Source organism: Bombina bombina, chromosome 7 (assembly GCF_027579735.1).
Source record: "Bombina bombina isolate aBomBom1 chromosome 7, aBomBom1.pri, whole genome shotgun sequence".
In the NCBI taxonomy this organism is placed as follows: domain Eukaryota; kingdom Metazoa; phylum Chordata; class Amphibia; order Anura; family Bombinatoridae; genus Bombina; species Bombina bombina.
This window is the reverse complement of record NC_069505.1, coordinates 213,133,690-213,150,991: the sequence shown is the minus strand read 5'-3', so window position 1 is coordinate 213,150,991 and position 17,302 is coordinate 213,133,690. Positions and strand designations below refer to the sequence as shown.

Below are 17,302 nucleotides of genomic sequence, written 5' to 3'. Positions count from 1 at the left end.
ATGTCACTATAATAAAAATAAGTTCTAAAAATATATACGGTAAATGACACCACATTATCAGATATTAATATAAAAAATTTATATTTTTGTGAGATCACTTTACAAGATACTTGGATACTTTGAACACTGAGAAGTGAAATTTCAATCACAATGTAATTAGCCACTTACTTTGTGTGTTATAACTTTGACACCTAATTTTCAGACACCCTCTATTAAATAAGCTTTAGTCAACAAAGAACTTGATGCTGGGCTATTTAGATTATTCTGCTCGGCCGGCCGTTTCATTCCTTTCCCACAGTGAGAAACTGCAGGAAACAATGATGCCGCTAACCCAGCACAACACACAAAACATGAAAGCTCTCATTGGCTATTACGCTGTCAATCAAGGGCCTATATAGTACATAAGATCACAAATTAGCCTTATTAACTCTAGTGCTATTGTGACATTTCATTGCTAACAAACGCAATGTGATCTGTCAACTAAATAAGGGTGTTAGCGGAGCATTAAGGGAATTAACGGTTTAGTTTTTGTTAACAAAAGTAATTTTCTTTGTGTACATTCAGCTACTGAAGAATAGGCCTCTCAAAAGCAGGTACTTTGGTAAAGTTCACTGAACTTAAATAAAACAGTTTAAATACTGAATAGCATGCTGCTTGGCTCTATGGCTGGGGAATTTGCTCTGTATCCCTATGCGCTGCCATTATTTACACATAAATTATCTTTATATGTATCACAAACTTAGGAGCTGTGTCTTAAGGGTCACTGAACAATGGTGCCTTGGCAGCTATGGAAGGAAAAGTGTACTGAAATTGGCAGAATGTCCAACAGACTAGCTAGCATCTCCTGAGAAGAATTTTGTCAGATTTTCAAAGGTCTAAAAGTAATTAGTTAAAGGGATATGAAACCCCAAAATGATGGCTTTTAATCACTGTTGTCCCATGGGCTTCAATATCATTTGTATGCTGATGATTCTTAAATCTACCTCTCTGCACCTGAACTATACCCATCCTTACTAACTCGTGTCACTAATTGTCTTTCTAATATTTTATCCTTAATGTCCTCTCACTACTTAAGATAAATCTCTCCAAAACTGAGCTCCTTATTTTCTCCCTTCTTTCAAAATCCTTACCCCCCAACTTTCTCTAACTGTTGATAATAACATAATTACCCCGATCCCGCATGCCCAATTTCTTGGGGTCACACTTGACCCACAGCTCTCTTTCACTCCCCACATCCAGTCTTTGGCCAATTCCTGCTGCCTGCACCTTAAAAAAACATCTCCAAAATTCGCCACTTCCTCACACAAGACACAAATAAGTCTTTAATCCACCCTATAGCTCCAACCTTGTCTCCAGATACTCTCCCTCCTGTCCACTTCACTCTGCTCATGACCTCCTTCTCTCCTAGTACCTCCTCACATTCCCATCTACAAGACTTCTCCAGACTGGCCCCTATTTTGTGGAACTCTCTGCCTCGCTCTACACGACTCTCCCCTAATTTTCAAACTTTCAAGCGCTCCTTAAAGACTCTACTGCTCAGGGATGCATATAATATACACTAACAAGTTCTTATCTTTGTTTCTTTTCTCCTTTAGTTATCCCCTTGAACCCCCTTAGCATGTAAGCATCTAGATTCTCTTTCTATTTTGGAATTTTAGAATTTAATATTCACTATTTTCTTTGATTGTTTTTATGGTTGCAATAATAAATGTTAACTTTAAATAATTATTTTCAAGTGAGTTCTCTGTATGAGCCTCTGCTCTCTCTCTTTTCCCCTTGAGTTCAGGATCGTACATGTATCTTTAGATATCTGGCAGCAGTGTTTGCAACAATATTTATTGCAATGTTATACATAGTTACAAACACTACTACCATAGACTGCTATAGATACATGTACACTCATATGTTCCTATGTCTACCTAGGTTTAGTCTTCAACAAAGTACATCAAGAAAACAAAGATGCAATTTCACCAACTTAGAAACATTTTTCCTGCTGTTGCAATGTAAAGTGCAGGAAACTATATGCAAACACATATATACTTATGACCTTGTGTCTAATACCTACAGTCAAACCCACACCTCAAAGCAGATTTCTAGATTCTGCAACAGACTTCCAAGACAATTATAACATTGGACAGTAGGCCAAAAACTGGGATTGTCCCAAGAAAACCAGGACAGTTGACAGGTAATTCATGACTGGATTTCCTTGTGGGTATCGTGTTAAAATGTGTAATACTGCAAAGATTAAAAATGCTTGGACACAAATCAAAATAAGAGTAGGTACAGCATATAATTGCAACTATATATATACACACACACACACACAACACAATTGACTGGAAAAAGGTTTTTTATATTGTAATTACATTAGTCACACTGGTGAAAGTATACTAGGGAGATATATAACGTATTACATGGCATAACTACCTTCAGAGCGGTGAATACAAGTGTGCTGATTATCACTGAGAAAAAATCCTTCCTTACAGCGACACTCATAGCTTCCCATGGTGTTGACACAGATATGCTGGCAGCCCCCATTGTTGTCAAGACATTCGTCCACATCTGGAAGAAAGTTATTCACATGAAACTCAGTTAAGTAACACAAATTCAGTTTAAAGAGAGACAGACAGGGTGACAGGACTCTCACAGATGGACTTTGATTCTATAGTCCAAAAGCCCTGGAAAGACCGATTTATATATACTAATATTTAAGATAAGTTATCAAATCTTAAAGTTACATTGTATTATAAAAGTTTCTCTTATTTAGGGTGTTCACAATCATCTATTTCACCTGCTGGAGTAATAACAAATAGCTCTTTCACTTTTATTTTGTCATTTTGTCATTTGAAATAAATGCTTTTGCCTTTTAAAACCACCACTTATAATGAAAATGTCAGTACTACAGTATTTGGCTATAGAAAAGCTAAAAGCAGATTGACCATAGGAAAGAAGCCAGACTATTTGAATGGGCGGCTATGCAGCAACTTTGAATACAATGGACTTTTATCTGCTGTTTCCTGAGTACATTGTACCTTTAGTAATTTAGTTTCTTATGATTAAATATGAGAGAATTTTTTCTCATGTAAAAATTATCTGAACTCTAAATCTTTGCCTACAAAATGTAAATTAAAATGATATTTTGGGAAGCACTTTACAAGGAATGAAGAGATATTTAAAACAAACCTAGTGTGGGGAGGGGTATGAGGGGGAGAGCAGGTTTTTTTCTGAATTCTTGCAGCAACAAATGTGTACAATTGACAATTCTAATGTATATGTATTATTGAGACGACACATGACTTTATTATGTTGTTAAACTGTTTATGAAAAATTGAATAAAAAAATATATATATAAAAAAAGTCAATTAAATGCTGTTTAATGAAATTAAGAATATTAATATCATATTATTGGCTTTGCACTTCCTACAAATCCTGATTGGCTGATAAGGACAGCTCCCTCTGCTTTACTATTGGAGAGGAACACACCTGTGTAATTGTGTCAATTGGTTTGTTCAGGATAGGGACATGAATAAAAATAATAGCAATTATCTGAAATACATTTTGAAATGCCGTATTTTAAATAAAACAGAGAATTTGACTATGTAATCAATGGATTACAAAACATCTTCATACAGAATGACTTGCAAACAAAAATTACAAGATACACATTGTGCTTAGAAAGTGAAAATCAGTAATAAACCACTTTAAAGCGTTGGTGTATATGTTTATCCCCATTGATTCTGTAGCATGTAGCTGGGTCAGTCTATCTGCAGCATAGTTACAGCATTTGAGCTCAAGACATTCTGGGAAGCAGGAAACACGCACAAGTTAATAGGTATTTTACAACAAAGGCAATGAAAATTAAACATAAATGTAAACACAATGTAGTTTTTTATTCATTTGTGGATTTAACTTTCTAATTGAACTTACCTTTAAGATATGATATATGGCTCTGTATTATCAGGTAACATAAAATGATGATCTCTATCATGTCAAATAATTAAATTATGGACTAACTCTCATTAATCACTAAATAAGTAAAAAAACAAATGATATAATACCACACAAATTTAATTTGTAGAATGTTGGACTTGAATTCACAAATTCACCTTTTGGTTTAGATTGTACAAAGTTGGCTGGAGAAATGTTCTGTGAACCCATTTGTCACATAGCCAGGACTCAATGTCATACTGTGACTTGGTTTCAAACAGGCAAACACTTTACTACAATATTATGACGCTGTGGCTAAAGAACTTTACAGCACTTGATAGTCATAGAATTAGTTACAGCACTTCTGTAAGACGTTTACAGCTTTTGTTAATAGAACAAATACAATAGCATTGTTCTCAAGACACCAACTTCATTTGCATCCTCAAAGAGAACTGACCTCATCAAAGTTTATAGTTTTCCTTTCATTTAACAGTGGGTCAATTAGGCTTTCTTCACATGTAAAGGAATTAGCTTTAGGAAGCCTTTAAACCCAGCACTGATTGCTTTTTACCGTAACAATGGGCAGCCGATTAATGTCGATGCTGCAGGATTCTAGTTACTAGCGTCATAACTGGCCCATGAGGGGTCACAAGTCAGGCACCTGGGGCCTCAAAAACAATGCATGTTACTAGTTATCTTGTGGGATCTAATGCAAAAATCTATATGAAACCAAAACGTTTTCCTTCAAGATTCAGATAGAGCATATAATTCTAAATACATTTCAAATTTACTTCTATGATCTAATTTGCTTAGTTCTCTTGGTATTATTTGTTGAAAATCATACCTAGATAGGCTCTGGAGCTGGGAGCTAGATGCCAATTGGTGGCTGTACATATATGTTTCTTGTCATTGGCTTACCAATGTGTTTAGCTAGCTCCCACTAGTGCATTGTTGCTCCTTAAACAAACAATTGTTAAATGTTAAAAAATAAAAAAATATATGTTCTATCTGAATCATGAAAGAAAAATTTAGGTTACCTGTTCCTTTAAACAAGGACCATCTTGTCTGCATATGCCCAACACTCCTAAATTATTTTATTTTATTAGGCTATGTATCTACTGCTATATGAACGATCTATAGCAAGACAACTGCAGGCAATCCGGATATGGATACACAGTGCTGGATACTCAACTAGGTTCACATGCTGCTTAAAGGGACGTTAAATGCTTTGAACTTGGAATATGATTTTTTTTATTAAGGATATAAAACCCCAATTTTTTTTTTATTCAGACAGTTTCCCCTTTACTTCTATTATAAAATGTGCTTCGCTGTAATGATATTCTGTGTTGAAGAGATACTTAGGTAGGCAACTGGAGCACTACATGGCAGGAAATTGTAAAACTGCTGCCATATAGTGCTCTAGAAATGGGCAGGCTAATAAGCATACATCCTTGCTTTTCAAGAAAAGATACCAAGAGAATGAAGAAAAATAGAAATAACTTAGGAAAGTTGTTTAAAATAGCATGTTCAAGCTGAAACATGAAAGAAAAATGATGGTTTTCAAATCCCTTTAATAATCTGAAGTAAAAAGAACAAAACCTTTACAAAAAATCTGTTTCTGATTTAATTGTATTCCCATCCTGTGATTAAATGCTAAAAAAAGGGGCTGATTCCTGTTAAAAGAGCCAGCGTTACGCCGCTTTATATCACACACTCATTGGTTAAACACTATAGTGACCCATTTATAACTGCCCCTAATTGGCTTCAGCAAAAAAATAAAATCTGGGTTACAAAATGGCGGCACCCATTGCTTTATAGATACTAAAAACCTCTTCATTCATTTTTTCTATTTTTAAACAATTAATCAGGGGTGTATTTATAAATAGGCCAACAAGGCTTGTGCCTAGGGCGGCAAATTTTGGGGGGCAGCACTTTTCCACTGCACTGCACACTTGAATATGGCTGCCTGCTTAAAAAAAAAAAATGTAAACAGGCGGATTACTGCCGAGTGGTCACGTGACTGGCTTTTCGCTGAAGTCATGTGACGTTTTCAACCAGCCAGCTTCTGCCACACCTGGCATGTGCGCACGTGATCTTCTAGGCCAGGCGGCAATGGTGTTAGAGTCGACACTGTGTTGAGTCACGAGTGGCGAGATTGGGAGGAGAGGAGACCCACACTCACACACTGTGATCAATGGAGCGCCGGAACAAGTGAGGACTGGAGCAGCTCAGCTGGGCAACAACCAACTGTCTTCAACTCAGGTAGGCATAGTTTCTGCCACAGAGTCACTCATTGCACTTGTTTGCAATTTCAGAGCTAAGAGTCACTCGTTGCACTTGCTTGCAATTTCAGAGCTATTATGGAAGTAGTAGTAGTGAAAGACTCAGAGTCTGACGGTCAGACTCTCAGTCTCTCACTACTACTAATACCATGATGGCTCTAAAATTGCAAGCAAGAAGTGCAACGTTAGAAAAAACAAAAGAAAAACAATATTTGCACAGCCACTGTCACAACATCAAAAAGAAAAAAAGCATGAAAAAAGAGAAATATTTAGTTAATGACCCAGAACATCTGAAAGGTTCTTGGCTTTATCAAATTACTTTGTTCCTAACTTTAGTAACAGCTATTCACTAAAAGTGAGACTAAAAGCAAATATAAATTTATAAAATCAGGGCAGAAAAGAAAGATGGACAAATAATTAAAAAGCTTAATTTTATTTACTAAGGCCTAGATTTGGAGTTCGGCGGTAAAAGGGCTGCTAACGCTCCGCGGGCTTTTTTCTGGCCGCACCATAAATTTAACTCTGGTATCGAGAGTTTAATCAAATGCTGCGTTAGGCTCCAAAAAAGGAGCGTAGAGCATTTTTACCGCAAATGCAACTCTCGATACCAGAGTTGCTTACGGACGCGGCCGGCCTCAAAAACGTGCTCGTGCACGATTCTCCCATAGGAAACAATGGGGCTGTTTGAGCTGAAAAAAAACCTAACACCTGCAAAAAAGCAGCGTTCAGCTCCTAACGCAGCCCCATTGTTTCCTATGGGGAAACACTTCCTACGTCTGCACCTAACACTCTAACATGTACCCCGAGTCTAAACACCCCTAACCTTACACTTATTAACCCCTAATCTGCCGCCCCCGCTATCGCTGAGCCCTGCATATTTTTTTAAACCCCTAATCTGCCGCTCCGTAAACCGCCGCAACCTACGTTATCCCTATGTACCCCTAATCTGCTGCCCTAACATCGCCGACCCCTATATTATATTTATTAACCCCTAATCTGCCCCCCTCAACGTCGCCGACACCTGCCTACACTTATTAACCCCTAATCTGCCGAGCGGACCTGAGCGCTACTATAATAAAGTTATTAACCCCTAATCCGCCTCACTAACCCTATCATAAATAGTATTAACCCCTAATCTGCCCTCCCTAACATCGCCGACACCTAACTTCAAACATTAACCCCTAATCTGCCGACCGGAGCTCACCGCTATTCTAATAAATGTATTAACCCCTAAAGCTAAGTCTAACCCTAACACTAACACCCCCCTAAGTTAAATATAATTTTTATCTAACGAAATAAATTAACTCTTATTAAATAAATGATTCCTATTTAAAGCTAAATACTTACCTGTAAAATACATCCTAATATAGCTACAATATAAATTATAATTATATTATAGCTATTATAGGATTAATATTTATTTTACAGGTAACTTTGTAATTATTTTAACCAGGTACAATAGCTATTAAATAGTTAAGAACTATTTAATAGTTACCTAGTTAAAATAATAACAAAATTACCTGTAAAATAAATCCTAACCTAAGTTATAATTAAACCTAACACTACCCTATCAATAAAATAATTAAATAAACTACCTACAATTAACCTAACACTACACTATCAATAAATTAATTAAACACAATTCCTACAAATAAATACAATTAAATAAACTAGCTAAAGTACAAAAAATAAAAAAGAACTAAGTTACAGAAAATAAAAAAATATTTACAAACATAAGAAAAATATTACAACAATTTTAAACTAATTACACCTACTCTAAGCCCCCTAATAAAATAACAAAGCCCCCCAAAATAAAAAATTCCCTACCCTATTCTAAATTAAAAAAGTTACAAGCTCTTTTACCTTACCAGCCCTGAACAGGGCCCTTTGCGGGGCATGCCCCAAGAATTTCAGCTCTTTTGCCTGTAAAAAAAAACATACAATACCCCCCCCCAACATTACAACCCACCACCCACATACCCCTAATCTAACCCAAACCCCCTTAAATAAACCTAACACTAAGCCCCTGAAGATCTTCCTACCTTGTCTTCACCATACCAGGTTCACCGATCCGTCCTGGCTCCAAGATCTTCATCCAACCCAAGCGGGGGTTGGCGATCCATAATCCGGTCCAGAAGAGGCTCCAAAGTCTTCCTCCTATCCGGCAAGAAGAGGACATCCGGACCGGCAAACATCTTCTCCAAGCGGCATCTTCGATCTTCTTCCATCCGGAGCGAAGCGGCAGGATCCTGAAGACATCCAGCGCGGAACATCCATCCGGACCGACGACTGAACGACGAATGACTGTTCCTTTAAGGGACGTCATCCAAGATGGCGTCCCTCGAATTCCGATTGGCTGATAGGATTCTATCAGCCAATCGGAATTAAGGTAGGAATTTTCTGATTGGCTGATGGAATCAGCCAATCAGAATCTAGTTCAATCCGATTGGCCGATCCAATCAGCCAATCAGATTGAGCTCGCATTCTATTGGCTGATCGGAACAGCCAATAGAATGCGAGCTCAATCTGATTGGCTGATTGGATCGGCCAATCGGATTGAACTAGATTCTGATTGGCTGATTCCATCAGCCAATCAGAAAATTCCTACCTTAATTCCGATTGGCTGATAGAATCCTATCAGCCAATCGGAATTCGAGGGACGCCATCTTGGATGACGTCCCTTAAAGGAACAGTCATTCGTCGTTCAGTCGTCGGTCCGGATGGATGTTCCGCGCTGGATGTCTTCAGGATCCTGCCGCTTTGCTCCGGATGGAAGAAGATCGAAGATGCCGCTTGGAGAAGATGTTTGCCGGTCCGGATGTCCTCTTCTTGCCGGATAGGAGGAAGACTTTGGAGCCTCTTCTGGACCGGATTATGGATCGCCAACCCCCGCTTGGGTTGGATGAAGATCTTGGAGCCAGGACGGATCGGTGATACCTGGATGGTGAAGACAAGGTAGGAAGATCTTCAGGGGCTTAGTGTTAGGTTTATTTAAGGGGTGTTTGGGTTAGATTAGGGGTATGTGGGTGGTGGGTTGTAATGTTGGGGGGGGGTATTGTATGTTTTTTTTTACAGGCAAAAGAGCTGAAATTCTTGGGGCATGCCCCGCAAAGGACCCTGTTCAGGGCTGGTAAGGTAAAAGAGCTTGTAACTTTTTTAATTTAGAATAGGGTAGGGAATTTTTTTATTTTGGGGGGCTTTGTTATTTTATTAGGGGGCTTAGAGTAGGTGTAATTAGTTTAAAATTGTTGTAATATTTTTCTTATGTTTGTAAATATTTTTTTATTTTCTGTAACTTAGTTCTTTTTTATTTTTTGTACTTTAGCTAGTTTATTTAATTGTATTTATTTGTAGGAATTGTGTTTAATTAATTTATTGATAGTGTAGTGTTAGGTTAATTGTAGGTAATTGTAGGTAGTTTATTTAATTATTTTATTGATAGGGTAGTGTTAGGTTTAATTATAACTTAGGTTAGGATTTATTTTACAGGTAAATTTGTTATTATTTTAACTAGGTAACTATTAAATAGTTCTTAACTATTTAATAGCTATTGTACCTGGTTAAAATATTTAAAAAGTTGCCTGTAAAATAAATATTAATCCTAAAATAGCTATAATATAATTATAATTTATATTGTAGCTATATTAGGATGTATTTTACAGGTAAGTATTTAGCTTTAAATAGGAATCATTTATTTAATAAGAGTTAATTTATTTCGTTAGATAAAAATTATATTTAACTTAGGGGGGTGTTAGTGTTAGGGTTAGACTTAGCTTTAGGGGTTAATACATTTATTAGAATAGCGGTGAGCTCCGGTCGGCAGATTAGGGGTTAATAATTGAAGTTAGGTGTCGGCGATGTTAGGGAGGGCAGATTAGGGGTTAATACTATTTATGATAGGGTTAGTGAGGCGGGTTAGGGGTTCATAACTTTATTATAGTAGCGCTCAGGTCCGCTCGGCAGATTAGGGGTTAATAAGTGTAGGCAGGTGTCGGCGACGTTGAGGGGGGCAGATTAGGGGTTAATAAATATAATATAGGGGTCGGCGATGTTAGGGGTAGCAGATTAGGGGTACATAGGGATAACGTAGGTGGCGGCGATTTGCGGTCGGAAGATTAGGGGTTAATTATTTTAAGTAGCTTGCGGCGACGTTGTGGGGGGCAAGTTAGGGGTTAAGAAATATAATATAGGGGTCGGCGGGGTTAGGGGCAGCAGATTAGGGGTACATAAGTATAACGTAGGTGGCGGTCGGCAGATTAGGGGTTAAAAATTTAAATCGAGTGGCAGCGATGTGGGGGGACCTCGGTTTAGGGGTACATAGGTAGTTTATGGGTGTTAGTGTACTTTAGGGTACAGTAGTTAAGAGCTTTATGAACCGGCGTTAGCCAGAAAGCTCTTAACTCCTGCTATTTTCAGGCGGCTGGAATATTGTCGTTAGAGCTCTAACGCTCACTTCAGAAACGACTCTAAATACCAGCGTTAGAAAGATCCCATTGAAAATATAGGCTACGCAAATGGCGTAGGGGGATCTGCGGTATGGAAAAGTCGCGGCTGTAAAGTGAGCGTTAGACCCTTTAATCACTGACTCCAAATACCAGCGGGCGGCCAAAACCAGTGTTAGGAGCCTCTAACGCTGGTTTTGACGGCTACCGCCGAACTCCAAATCTAGGCCTAAGTCTACTTAGGAATTTTATGAAAGTAATATAAAATGAAAAAGCAGCTGTAGCCAGCATTATAAGAACCTTATTCATAGCTATTCATAGAGTGTACATTGGAAGTAGTACCATCAATAATGTTTATTTTATTGAAATTTGTTAGTGCAATCACCTTGGGTTTGTACTATATATATATATATATATATATATATATATATCAGTGACGTGCGGTAAGGGCAAAGGCTGGTGAGGCACTGGCTATGATATGCCCGAGAAATATACACGTACACACAAACACACACACATACACACACACACACTTACACATACACACATACATACACATAAATATACACACACATTTACTCATACGTACGCACACACAGTCACATACATACACAAACACACACATACATATACACACAGACACACACACAGTCACATACATACATACACACACACACACACATATACAATCAGTCAGTAGCTTTGCTTAAAAAAGTCAGATACATGTTTTTCCTACCCGTGTATTTATTTATGTTTATTAATATATTTGTATGGCTCTAGCTGTTATCTGTCAGTACATTTAGCTCTAACAATATTAAAACAGACTGTGTGTCCTGTTTAAAAAGATATATAATCCCTTTATGACACATTCCCCAGTTTTGCATAACTAACACGGTTATATTAATATACTTCATACCTCTGTGACTACCTTGTATCTAAGCCTCTGCAGACTGCCCCCTTATATCAGATCTTTTGACAGACTTGCAGTTTAGTGAATCAGTGCTGACTCATAAATAACTCCATGGGAGTGAGCACAATGTTATCTATAGGGCACACACAAACTAGGAGTGTCTCTATCGCCCCTTAAAAACACAGTCTTTATTCAAACATATTTAAAAAGCTGATGTACTAAAACATGCACACAGTGACAAACACACACACACAAACATACACACAGGGACACAAACAAATACACACAAACATACACACATACTCTTACAAACATACACACAGGGACACCCACCCACACAGGAACACATTCACACAAGAACACACATTCACACAGGGCCACACTCACACAAACATTCACACAGGGACACACACACAAAAAAAATATACACAGGAATACATACACACAGGGACAGACACATACACACAGGGACACACACAGGGGTCACCAAGGACACACACACACATAATACTTTTAAAATAATTATTCTACAGACAATAAAACAATTGTGTGTATAGTCATTATTCGGGGGCTTCCATGCGGCTAGAATAGTAACATAGTTTTGCAGCAAAATGTAATTCTATGCTAGCAATTGTTTCACATTTTGCCATGAACCTCACCATCAATATTATTTAGAAATCTAAGGCTGATTTCCTTTACAAACGTCAAATGCTTAATTTATTTAAAAGCCTGTAGCAATATGTGCAGTGGTGCTTTAAAGCCCAAGGATTAAAGTGAATGTAAATTTTGATGATAAAGTGCCCGTTTTTTTAAAATTCTATTAAAAACAGAGGCCCTTTAATTCATAAAAATTTACATTTCACTTGTGTTGTGAAAATACTTAACTTTTAATCTTGACAGCTGCTGCATCGCTTCCTCCCCCCGTCGCAAATTCACTTCCTGGGTCTAAAATGAGGGATCCGGCTTCCTCCAATCACAGCATTGAATCAGACACTGATTCCCCCGGGGGGGGAGCCGTGATTGGGGGATGACCAATTTATCATTTCTGAGGTAGGAAGAGGCTTGCGATGACCGGGGGAAGCTGGAGCGGCTGTCAAGTTTAAAAGGTAAGTATTTTTTCACAACACGAGTGAAATGTAAATTTTTATGAATTATCATCAAAATTTACATTCACTTTAACACAACTAATATGACTCTTTGACTACTATGCTGCCAGAGTATCTGAAGATAAAATTAATCAGAATAGTACTTGAGTGTTTATACATAACTACTAATGTTGAGCAGGGTGATGAAGGCACATATTATGTTTTTTTTTTTTTAAACTTTTTATTTGACAGAGTCAGTAAGTCTGAAAAACGCAAATCATATTATATATGCCACGCAGGGCAAGAACAGTAGCAAAATTAAACAAATTAATACAGAGATACTTAGCATTTTTGCCTCAATAAGTAACAACAGAAAATCAACAAAAAATTTCTTTGGATCTAATGCATGACATTGACCAGAAAAACTCCAGTATGGCATATACATGTCTAATCCTTAACATAACAAGTTTATATCCTTAATTAAACTGTTTAAGAACTATAACATTGCATTAAAAAAGAAAAAGGAAAAAAGAAAAAAGAAAAAAAAACAGTCCTATAGCAAATAAAGTCTGCAGCGTAGGGCCGGTGACAGTCATCAAAAAACTCATATCCCATATGCATAGACAGATAAGATCTTAACCCATACTGCGGCAATCTTTGTTACATCAGCAGAATCTTAGACATATTTAGAGGATTTTTGAACATAATGGATATAACGTATCTAAGGCTGACTCATATTTTTTCTTTTCTAATCATAAAATAGAGAAATAACATAAATATAGAAAAAAGGAGAGAAAGAAAGGGAGAGCAGAGAGAAAAAAAAAATCCCTCTCGCCCTCACCCCTGTCCTGATCCTTATCAGAGCCTAAAAAACCTGGCCTATATTCAGTAGGAACCTTGCTCTCTGTAACAGGAGACCCAGGATGCTGGGAATTCATCATGAAGTACAAATCCAGCAAAACTATCTGAACTCAAAAAAGGCGACAAGATACGTTTTTGAATATTAAGTGTATAAGATTTAATAATAGGTAGCCAGTCCAAAATAAATTTCTTTATTTTTTTCTCTTTAGCAGATTTAAGATGGTAGGATTCGAAAATTATTTGATTTTGTATTTCCTGAATAACCAGAGAAAAGGGGGGGGGGCCGATTTAGATTTCCAGTTTTTTGCTATGAGATGTCTGATTGACAGAATGATGGATACAGCGGTTTTTAATCTTAACTTAGAGTTGGTAATGTGAAAATTAAAAAAAATAATATTATCTGGTGTAAATGATATATTAATGCCATGATACTTTTTTAACCAAAAGGATAATTTATTCCATAATTGTCTTAGTTTAGGGCAATAATAGAACATATGTAATAGATCAGCTTTGAAATATGCACACCGAGGGCAACTGGCAGATTGAGAGCTGTACATCTTTGACAACTTAAGAGGGGTTATATATGATCTGATATATGATATATATATGATTTATAATTTTAAGGTGTGATTCTTTCCAGCTCGAAGGAATTCGACATTTATTAACTAAAATACAACTAGCTTTTATTTCATCGTCCTCCAGGTTTGGACAGTCCCGTGACCAAGAAATGAAAATATCATTAAGATTGAGTAGGTTCTGTTTATTAAGCATTATATCATACAAAAGAGAAATTGAGGACAGTCCTACTCGAAACTTCGATATACATTTTTTGATATCAGACCATGCTAGACCTCGATTAAGTTCCCAGCTATGACTACTGACATAATGCCTTAACTGAAAGTAAGCAAATATGTCCTGCCTAGGAAGACCAAACTGTGAGACTAGAGACTCAAAAGAGCAGATATGGCCATCATTCTGGAAAATTTGATATATATTAGTGAGTCCTTTATCTGCCCACTTCTTAAAGGCTATCTGAGAGTAACCTGGAGAGAAATCTATTATACCTATTATAGGAAGAGCTTCAGAGAAAGAATAATCCTCTCCTATAAAGGTGCAAAATTTTTGCCAGGCTTTAATAATATTTTGAATAGTTAGGACGCCTTTAATATTATATGGTAGGTCCTTAAATGAGTGATGCAAACTAGCTTTAATAGTGAAGGGGGAAACCATAAAATTTTCCATAGCTGAAGTAGAGAAAATATTAGTGTCGGCTAACCAATCTATAGCAATTTTAGCTAGACAAACAATGTTATAAAATTGAATATTTGGTAATGCCATGCCAGAGTGGCGAGAATGCATTAATTTTTTAAGCGCAATACGAGATTTTTTATTTTTCCAGATGAATCTGGAAAAGATAGAATATAGCTTACGTTGATCCGAGGTTGAGATAAAAAGTGGTAAATTCTGTAAGGGATATAACAAACGAGGAAATATGATGGTCTTGATAAGACTAACGCGAGCAGAGATTGACAGGGGCAGCGAGATCCATGATTCTAAGTCATTTTCAATTTTCCTGATAAGAGGAGGGATATTTAGTTTATACCATTGCTTTGGATTGGGATGCATATGGATACCAAGGTATTTAAATGTTTCCGTTGATTTGAAAGGGAAGTTATAGTTGGTGGAGCTAACCTTTTGAATCCACATTAGTTCACTTTTCTTAGAGTTAATTTTATAGCCGGAGAAAGAGCTAAACATTTTTAGGCTGTCTAAAACTATAGGAATTTCCTGACCAGGATTCCCTAAAAATAGTAATAAATCATCTGCATATATAAGCAATTTTAAACTTTGTGTTCCAAATCTAATACCGTTGATTGCATCTCTTAGCCATATGGCTAGCAGTTCTAAGGCAATATTAAATAAAAAGGGCGACAGAGGGCAACCCTCAACCCTGTCTTGTGCCTCTGCCTAATATCAGAGGTAAAGATAAGTTAGAATTGACTAGAAGAAATGAGATAGGGTTTCTATAGATGTTGTGAATAAAATGGGAAAATTGGTTCCTAAAACCAAATTCTTCAAGGGCTCTGAATAAATGCTTCCAGATTATCGCATCAAATGCTTTTTCGGCATCAAGACTAATTAAAGCTATATCTTGCAGAGATTGCCTCTGATGGGCTTGAGCACTGCTATGAATATAATCTATGCAAGTTAAGACCTTACGAATATTTTTTGAAGAGTTCCTAGAACACATAAAACCCGTTTGATCTGGATGAATTATCTTATCAAAAGAAATTGAAAGCCTAGATGCTAAGATAGAAGTTAAAATGTTATAGTCTGTATTGAGAACAGAAATATCCTCCGGATCTTTATCTTTTTTAAGAATTAGAGAGATATTGGCTGCTGAAAAATATTTCGACATCTGTTGACCATTAATGAAATAATTGTTAAAAAGTTTTTTCGAGGGTCTCTATAATCTCTTCCAATAGTATCTTAAAAAATTCTGATGGGAGGCCATCAGGGCCAGCCGCCTTATTCAATTTGGTTTTTTCTATAGCTTTCCTTATTTCATCTCGAGATATAGGAGCATTTAATACCAATAAATCTGAATCAAGCATTTTTGGCAGCTTAATCTTTGACCAAAACATTTCCTCCTGTTTCAATTCTAGAATATAATTGCTGATAATATAAGTGGAAAAAATGACTGATTTCTTGAGGATCTAGATATTTTTTATTACCTTCTCTCAAAGATAGAATATAATTTTTTTTTTTTCCTATTCCTAGTTAGTTTAGCCAGAAATTTAGCTGAACAGCCATGAAAACTTTTATAATAGAGATTATTCTTTATTTCTTCCTCTTGTATTTTTTGCTTAATTGCTATATCTCTTTCCTGTCTAGCTGCTATATATTTGTTCCAATTTTGGTCATTACGTTCAATGCTATATCTTTCATAGGCACTTTTAACCTGATTGGCTAGAGCTCTCTCTTGGTCGACAGCTCTCTTTGTTGACGCACACATATAAGCTTTTATCTCTCCTCTTAAAACAGCCTTCGCCGTTTCCCAGAATATTTCAATTTTACTGAAATGAGCTGTTATTAGTACAGTAGTCTCTCCACACCTGCCTCAGCCATAAAGAAAATGTAGCATTATTATAGAGATATCTAGGAAAGTAAAATATCTGATTATTACACTTACTCCGAGGTAAAGAGGGTAGAAGTATTGAGATACTAGCATGGTCTGATAAAACAATGTCATTAATCTGGGGGACTACTTTAAAGATAGATTAGAATATAGTCGATTCTAGAGAAAGTTTTGTACGTTTTAGATTCGCACGTAAAGACCCAAGACTCTGGATTCTTAATTCTCCATATATTAATAAGTTTCATCTCACAGCAAAAAGTTTTAAAAAATTTAGCTTGTCTATCATATACTCTCTTATTCCTACTATCGAATCTGTCAAGTTCCGTACAGAGGGACATATTGAAATCACCAGCACATATCATGTGTTGGTTAATGAAAGGGAAAATTTTGGACTGAATTATTCTCCAAAATTTAGGAGAAAACTTATTCGGAGCATAAATATTACATAATAACAGATTAGTGTCTTGGATTTGAATTTGTAATAGTATAAACCTTGCTTCTGGATCTTTTTCTACATTTATAATCTTATATGATAGATTCTTGTTAATTAAAATTGCAACACCATTTTTTCTAGTAATACAAAGGGTGGCTATTACTTCTCCCACCCATTTAGACTGTAATTTAAAAATTTTGGTATCTTTAAGATGTGTTTCCTG

General features: G+C 36.5%; 1 protein-coding gene across 1 annotated transcript in view; it reads right to left on the bottom strand.

Annotated features, from left to right (window-relative positions):
• Positions 1-17,302, bottom strand: part of SCUBE2 (signal peptide, CUB domain and EGF like domain containing 2) — a 246,157-nt gene that overhangs the window by 182,654 nt on the left and 46,201 nt on the right. The window contains exon 4 of the mRNA XM_053720602.1: positions 2,428-2,562. Coding sequence (XP_053576577.1) covers positions 2,428-2,562 — 135 coding nt within the window. The remainder of the gene's footprint in view (positions 1-2,427; positions 2,563-17,302) is intronic.